General features: G+C 32.5%; 1 protein-coding gene and 1 long non-coding RNA gene across 2 annotated transcripts; one reads left to right on the forward strand and one right to left on the reverse strand.

Moving 5' to 3' along the window:
* The first annotated feature begins 345 nt into the window (after positions 1 to 345).
* On the forward strand, positions 346 to 4028 carry LOC140954623 (uncharacterized). Its single transcript, XR_012168045.1, has 2 exons — positions 346 to 967; positions 3248 to 4028. It is a non-coding gene; the product is annotated as an uncharacterized lncRNA (long non-coding RNA).
* Positions 2959 to 8168, reverse strand: LOC118056320 (NAC domain-containing protein 7). The gene is made up of 4 exons (XM_035068497.2): positions 7490 to 8168; positions 4516 to 4705; positions 4143 to 4414; positions 2959 to 4004 (listed from the first exon to the last, which is right to left on the reverse strand). The coding sequence occupies exons 2-4, from the start codon at positions 4673 to 4675 to the stop codon at positions 3345 to 3347; spliced, it is 1092 nt and encodes a 363-aa protein (XP_034924388.1). The 5' UTR covers positions 4676 to 4705; positions 7490 to 8168; the 3' UTR covers positions 2959 to 3344.
* Positions 8169 to 8960: the final 792 nt, after the last annotated feature.

Below are 8960 nucleotides of genomic sequence, written 5' to 3' on the forward strand. Positions count from 1 at the left end.
GATGGGTTGGGCTAGGCCTTTCTAAGCTAACCCCACCACAAAGCTACCACACCGCAACTTGTCTTGTAAGGAACCCTGGTCAAGGGAAAGTCAATGCGGAAGGGATGAAAGCACCGTGGATCTTGGTCCCAAGAGTTGAGCCATTACTTTCTGATGAAATCATAATGTGAGAATTAAGGGAAACAATAAAGGGAAGGGAACATCAATCAACCAACGGTTGCTTTGATTCTAGCCAGAAAACAGGCTTGCTGCCCAGAACTTTAGAGACTGGTGGGGCAGAAAAAAGGCACGGGCTTGGGGATTTGTGGGTGGAAAGAAGAACATAATTAGCAGTCACATGGAATTGTTTCAAGCAGTTCATAAATTATATGATGTTAGCTTCCCTCACAAACAACAATTCTTAACAAAACCCTAATTATTCACCCACACCCCTCAAATATTGCCAGCCACTGATCAAATTTCATGCGCATGGACAATCTTTCTTCAACTTTGCAGGCGCGCGCTCTGTCTAGCTAAGGAAACACACTGATTGTGCGCAACCACGAACAAGAAAAAAGAAAGAACAGGGTCCAGCTTGTTGAAACAAGGAAATGTCCATGTCAAAACATAGTCACTTCACTTTCTTTTCCACTCCTAGGATTTTTCCTGTCCCTTTGTGACTAGCTCTATGATCAGTAGAGAAGACAGAGCACAATAAGTATGTTCTTCGGACATATCCATTTATATTTCGAAGTCCATGCATGCTCTTGACTTCACCAGAACTCCACAAGTAAATGATCTTTCCATTAGCGCAAAATACTATATATATTCTTTAGATTTTACTTTCAAAACCAATATTTTCCACACCTTCTTGCTTAATCCACAGTAGTGTTAGTATTTCTTCTTTCGTGCTTTCACATTCAGCACTGCTGCTGCTTCCTGCAGCTCTCAGCCTGTCAAACTGTGAGACCATTCATGCACGTTTAAGGTAGGTCAGAGTTTTCGTTTGACGTTAAGAGTCGTTGGTTTAATTTTTGCTCTCTTTTTGTGGTGACGATAATAAATTCCTTTTAGCTTAATTATAGATAATTTGTTTTTTTATTCGTTTTCTTCTCTTGTGATAGTTCTAATATTTTTTGCACAATGGTATGGTCTGCTCTTACACATTATGCAACCAACTATGAAGATTTATGTTTGAAAAGAACATGACTTGTCATGTTTTTCTATTCTTAGAATTTATTTTAAAATTTAAGAAGTATTTTTTTTTTTTTTAAAAAAAGTAGTTTCTTAGTTCGAAAGAGAACGAACCAGTGAACCAAATTTTGACTCAATGCATACTTAGGGTACTAAGCGATTTTATTTGCTTTCGAAGGTGACTTACAAGAATTCAAATCAAAATTTATTTTGTAAAAATACATAAAAATTCAAATATTTTTCTTGGAGCCACATAAATCACCTCTAATTGGCCGTTTGATATGCATGATTTAGAGTTCCTTGAAATTCAAGATTGTAAATAAAAGTGACAAGTGTGTTTCAGCAGAATTATGATGTTGAAGGTTTGTGTAGAAACAAAAACCAATGTTTTGAAACCATGACCTGGGCAGTTATGGGTCAACTCATTAGCAAACCAAGGTTAACTAAGATTAATTGTTTTTTTTTTTAATTCCTTAATAACATTATTTTTTTAAAAAATAAATAAATTGACCAAGTTAATTAAATTATTTGAAGCATGGTTTGATATGGTAAAATCTCGTTTATTTTTGCGGTTCAAAAGAGTTTTTGCAAAAAAATATTTTTTTTTTACTTTAAATAATTTTTTTTTATATTTTTAGATCATTTTATTATACTAATATTCAAAATAAATTTTATAAAATTAAAAAAATTATTTTAATATAGCTTTCAAAAATAACACTTTAAACAATAACGACTAAAATATTACCAAAAAAATTGTAAATCATTGTCAATTATATATATATATATATAAATTTTTTATTTAAAAAAAATTAGCTGCTACCATTCGAATCGACAAGTTTTTAAGTAACCTGTCATCCAAACTAAAATAAAGATTGATTTTTTTATGATTTGTTTGAAAGTGTAATTATGATTATTTTTTAAAATATTTTTTATTTAAAAATATATTAAAATAATATATTTTTTATTTTTTATTTTTTAAAAATTATTTTTTGATATCAGCATATTAAAATTATATGAAAACAATTAAAAAAAAATATTAATTTAAAATAAAAAAATAATTTTTTAAAAAACATAAAACCAATTACATGAACTTATATTAGCAAGGTTGATTTGGTTTGTCTGTCAATAAAATGGGCCAGACCAAGATTCCATTTAGTGACAAATTGACAAGCTAGTCACCTCTTGAATTGTACTTGTCTGCCATGCCTCCTTCGCATCTCACTACCTTTATTAAGTTGTTGATATTTTTCTTATTGACCAAGTAAAGTTAGAGCTTGCTCAATAATTATCTGTTAATTAACTTGTCTTACATGCATAAATAGTAAATCCCAGCTCTTACAAAAGCTATATCTTCCTAGTGGTACCGATTTTATGCAAAAATCCAGCTGATTGGATTTCTTGAGTGCCTTCCACGCTTAAAAAGGGAGCATATATAATTCACATACGTGCATTTGCCAAACTTCTCAGCAAAGCATGAACTTATCATGAATTTATGATATCATGATATATATTGTAAAAATGCATGCTTTCATCATGCTATATCATAGATTTGTGTAGCTGAAATTAATTCCAAGATAAGGTGGTCGGTCCAATAATGTATTTCTTTATCCAAGGCCAGGGCCTTCGGCTTAATTAATGCTACTCATATCCTGCCAATATATAATCAAGAAGAGGGCGATGTCTCGAGCTTGAGCGATCTAATACGAAAATACTACGTCGCACAAATGCAGCAAGAGGAACAGAAAGTCTTTATACTAATATTTCAAAGTTGAAATTACAGGCAGATTTGATATCGATAATCTCATAGATTCCATAAACAGCACGTACATGGCCGCGAGACCATAGGCTATACAATATTAAACCTTTACGTACTTGCTTCAAGCACTCCCTTTACCCACACCAACTCTCAGCTCCCACAATCCACTTAAGAAACATTTCATCTTACAAGAAATATTTAAACATAATGTTTTTCGATAGTCTAGTTTTGTAGTATTAACTTAATTTATATATGTGCTATAGCTAGGACAACAACAGTTAAAGCTACTTACGTTGTTTTATGCTTTATTATGTACAGGAACTTGATTAAAATCATAATAATTTCCCTTGGCTTTCAAACTGAAACATCCTATGATCAGTTTATGCCATGAATCATAGATTTTGGCTGGATATCATCACTTCCATAGATCAATTTGACAACTGGAGGTTGACGTCGAGGCGTTTTCCTGCACGGATGCTTCTTGCTCATTCAAGTGTCTAACAAGTATGTTTGCTGCGTGGACTGATGTTGTGTTGAAAATGTTGCTGCTAGCATTTGGGTGGTTAGTTTCCTTGATCACATCTTCGTGGCTCAATTGAGAAGCAACAAATTTGTCAAGCACTCTCCAGTCTGTGACTTGATCAACTGCTTGCTCATGACTGCTGCTGCTGTTACCATAGATGGTGGGAAATCTTTGCTCATGTGTCTGTTGAACGTGATCTTCTTGTGTGAGTGTTGAGGATTGAAAAGTGTTTGTCTGGTTTATGTCGAGGCCATATGCAGCATCGATCGAATTGCAACTTAATGTAGGAACCGATTGCAGAAGTTTAGGGCTTTGTAGAAGTGGGAGCTGGAGGAAGTGATCGTGAGGGATTTGGTACTGGAAATCCAGCTCTTTCTTGCAGGAGTAAGGGAAGGGATAACCCAAATCAGGCTGGAAGCTTTGCTTTGGTGAATCCAAGTCATGCATGAATGCAACTTGATCATCATACCAACATACTGATTCATGCTCGCTCACTTTTGGCATCGTTGGTATTCTCTTCTTGAACACCCTACACACAACCCAGCCTTCTTCCTGCAACAAAATTACATATATATATATATATAAACTTTCAAACTCGAAAAAAATTGTGCAGCTACGGTTAAGACTTCAAAATTAATGGCTTACAAGAAAACAGTAAATGAAGAAATTTTTATGATTATATATACTTGCCTGTGGAGTCCCATTTTCATCTGTTTCAAGTCTGTACTCATGCATAATCCAGTCCGATTTCTGTCCGTTCGGAGCTCGACCTTTATAAAAGACTAAGGTCTTCCTCATTCCGATCAAGTCGTGCTTCGAATAAATTGCCTTGTCTCTACCTGTTGCTTTCCAAAATCCTGCAACAGTGGCTCTATTTGTGCGAGTCCCAGTAGGATACTTCTTATCTTTGTGGCTAAAAAAGTACCACTCATTTTGCTCCTCGGTTCCTATTTGGCAAAGTTCTGTTTATATGCTCAAGATATGCAAAAGAAACATATAATAGTTAGTGAACTTTCATGGTCTCCAAATATAGGGTATTTGCAAGAATTTTATGCAGTACCACCTTGAAGATCCCATGGCTCAATCTTGTAAAGCTCGACATCCTTAATGACATCTAGGTCAATCCTTCTTGAATTTACTTTTTTTCTAAGGTAGTAATGGACAAGTTCTTCATCAGTAGGATGGAATCGAAAACCAGGAGGAACGTGTGTAAAAGAATTCATATTCTGATCCTGCTAGCTAGGCCTTGAGTCCTGCAATCCAATTATCACACCACATTAGCATGTGCATATTTTCATCCAATTATCAAATTCATACAAGAAGAAAATCCATTTTCATAATTAATGGATTTAATTATAAGCCTTATTTGGGTTTTAATCTTACTTTAAATTAAGATTCAATATCTATGATAGTTACTGAAATGCATAGCATTGCAAAAACTTCCCCTTTTTTTATTAGAAATTCTGAAAGGGGTGAAGATCCAAGAAAAATGTATATGCAAGCAATTTCCTTGTAAAACGTAGAAAGTTATAATTTTTCAAATATCAAATTATACTTGGGTTGAAGGACTTATTTTCATAGATTTTCCAGCTTTTCTTAATATTTTTCCTGATGAAAAACCAAGAATTTGTGTAACCTGCCAGCATGTTATAATTAAATTGACTGACTCTCCCTCCCTTAAAATGAAAAACAATAATTTCCAAGAAGAAATTTAACAGGAGCAGCATTAAATGAATAAAATTAAGTCCATCCTTCTCTTCTAGTTCTTGTACAATAATATTGTGGAAGAAATGATCACATCTCCATCTGCATAACTATCATATGCACATCTCATTGTTCAAAATTCATTTTAAATGAAGTGCATTTTTCAAGTTGTAAATTTATTTTTACTAGATCATCTCAAACTAAAATCTTTTTTTTTTTGAACTTGCTATAAGAACAAAAATCAGGCTAACTATGATGCATGCCGGCACACACTTTTTATTCCCTTGATTTCTAGATTGGAAAGCTTGGATGAAGAGAGAAAAACCTCAGGCCATATGCTGGAGAATGAATTAGTTTATGATTATATATGTAAGAAGTTCACTATTTCAGCTCTCTTCTGCACAACCATATAAGATAAGTTAAGATATGAGCTCCAATCTACATTTATAATTATCAATTTATAATAATATACTAAATTTTGTTTTTGGTTAATGAATACAATATGAGACACACACACACACACACACACACACACACATCCCCGTTTATTGACATATTATTTATTGTGTCCAAACCATGATAATTTTGACAAATGAAAAAAAAAGACTTTAAATTTTTACCATATAGCCACATGATTAAATCATAAAAATGTTATTAGAAAACCCAAAAACTGAGCAATATTCTTTTCTGGCCATAGAAGCATTATTTTCTTGGTCACTTCTCTTGTAATGGGTGAGCTGGGGAGATATTGTTTAACGTAAACTATTTTTCTATATTAAAAGATGATTTTGGCATAGAAACAAAATAATCATTTACAAATAATATGAAAACAGAACAAAACTTCAAGAACTATCACAAAAAAACAATATTTTTGGCCCAAGAATTGAAAATATAGATATAAAAAAGATAGAAATATATTTGGTTCATAGAGACAAAACAATCAATTAGATATTTATGATAAAATATTAGAATGAATTTATGTATTTTTAAAATAAAAAAAATATAAAGAGACATGTCTCATTTGCTCTATTCTCCGATCTTTTCTATCACAAAATAATAACTAAATGCTATTAAAATAAACTTGATGACTAAATGACAAATTCTGTTAAAATAAACTTGATGACTAAATGAAATTTATTGGTCATTGATAATAGAAACATATATAAACTTTTATTCACACAAACAAAAACACACGCATGTAGAAGATCTTTAATGCAGATTAAAAAGAGAAAAAAAAATCATGTTGCTATATATAATACCATCTTATTTTTATTTTTTTTTTATTATTTTACTGTGTGTAACCAATAAAAAATAATAAACTTGCGCACAAAAAATATTGAACCGAGTAAAAGAAAAATACTTTTATGAAAACATGTTATTGACAAATTAAATTAAAAATATTTCCAAATATTTCTATTTTTCTTTCTTCTTGAGGTCAAATTATATGAAAATACGTTTTTGTACAAATGATTAATGGATTAAGGGTTCTTATCAAAATGGAAAAGGCAAAATTTGGAAGGGAATATCAAATTTTTCAGTGTAATTATGAAAAAGGATAATGTAATCATGAAATAATATTCAACTGGTTGAATGAATTAAGTGCTGAATTTAGGTTTTCTTATTTAATTAGTACTCTATATACATAGACCAAAAGTTTATTTTTTCTAGCTCCATTTTTATCATACCAAAAATGATTGCAGTAAGGCGAACAAAAAAAACTGCTGTAATATCTTAACACAAGATTAAAAAAGTCTCAGGGCATGAAACATTTCTAAAGAAGATTTAGCCATTGAATATGCTGAGATCTTCTGGCATATGAAAAATTAACTTTCCTCCTCAATGAACACGCATGTGATGATAATTTTTTGGCAAAGCCATAACCATCATGCAATATCATTTTTATGATGCAGAATTATGGACATTCCATTTTATGGAACAGGAGAAAAACAAGCAATACAGCCCATAAAAAAGGTGTAAAATATAAAATACCAGATCAAACATTTGTGATGAATGAAATTGTACTGTTAATCATGATTAATAAAATGCACTAGGTATTTCAAGATCATGACAAAATGCTTTTTAACTATATATATATATATATATCCTTTTCTTTTTAATCTTCAAGAACAAATTATTCTCAGATTATTATAGATCTGTATGAACATCCACCTTATTGATTTTTTCATCAATACCTTTTTCCAAATTTCATTTTCATCAAGTCTCAAACACGAAATATCATTGATTTTGTTTAGAAATGATCCTCGGATTATAATATTCCGTGCATAAGCCAAAAAAAAAAAAAAAAAAAAAAATCAAGAGAAGAGAGAGCTCACGGATCAAAAACCAAGATCGATCTCTAGTCCTTGTAACCCACAGAGATCTGTATTGTTGACTGAAACTTCCTTGAATTCAACAAAGCAAAACCTTTTTTTCTCCAAAAGTAGAAGGATAAGACAGAAACTTTTGGCTGCTCTAGCTCTGAACTTCACTCCAACTATAGAGGAAGCTCCTAAAATCAGACAAGGAAACACGACAACAAAAGCACTTTATAACTTCTCCTTGGAAATTGAACCCCGACCCCCCTTTTTTAACTCCAGCCTAAAAATGTGCTTGTGTAGTTGTCGGATTGGATCCCAAGGAAGTCAAATAAAGAACAGCACACACTCTACAAGGAAAAAAAGCTGAGGAAGAGAGGAATGGAAGAAGGGATAACGAGTAGGGTTAAATAAGAGAGAGAGAGGGAGAGAGAGAACCCTAAAGGCCAAATATTGTTATCATCAATGATTCATAAATGTTATTCAACATCATAAGCTCTCGTTATCGAATTGAGCTGGATTGGTGGACAAGATTTGGGCGGGAAAAAGGTGGCAAAAACAGAAGGTTAGCTAGCTAGGTAACCCCAAAACTCCTCCTCTCTTGATCTCTCTACTTCTTCCTCTACCCGCAACTGATAGAGACCCTACTGAGAAGAGAAGCCAGCACACACGAAGAAATAGAGAGAGATATATAGAGGGGTGATTAAATGGTGGAATTGTAAAGGGATAAACTCACTGAACAGACCAATCAAGAAAACTTAAAAGAGTAGCTAGAAGGCCCCAAAAAGAGAAAAACAAAATGGTGATAATATTTGTGGTGACGTAATGGAACAGCCACCAGCCAAAAAGTTACACACAAACTACATATCATCACTCTCTATTTCTTTTATTTTTCCATGGAAGTGGCATGGTGGCCCTTGCTAGCCCTAAACTCCATTCCTAGTCCCTACCATTTCTTTGAAGTCTTAACTGTGATAAAACCAGAATGATGATGTTGGATCTACCATGGTCTCTCTATCACAGTATTGTGGTCCGGCACCAATAGGTGTGGCCATAGAATTGGCTACTCCTTTTCTTTAAACTTAGGGTAAACAGATCGGTGAGTTTTATCATCACCGATTCACCGTGATAATTCTTAGTCTGGGCAAGATATGGATATTTAATTTCTTTATGTGATGCAAACGTTTTTTTTTTTTTTTTGAATGCTAATTTGTTTAATTTATAACTTGTTTTTTCATCCTAATATAAATCTTAACTCTGATGATTTACGTAAAAAAATAAAAATAAATTAAATACCGTTCCTTTTGGTAAAGTTCTGTACATATTTAAAAATTTACTAAGTTAATAAGAATTCGATCGATTTTTAATAAAGTATATATGGGAATGAAGGCATGCCACAGCCCTCAAAAGAAACTACTATAAAAGTTCCCCCCTGCTTTAAGAACTGTTGAGAATTTTCAACTATTTTTTAGCCTAGCTTTTAGTGTTA

This window comes from Populus alba, chromosome 15 (assembly GCF_005239225.2).
Source record: "Populus alba chromosome 15, ASM523922v2, whole genome shotgun sequence".
Lineage (NCBI taxonomy): Eukaryota > Viridiplantae > Streptophyta > Magnoliopsida > Malpighiales > Salicaceae > Populus > Populus alba.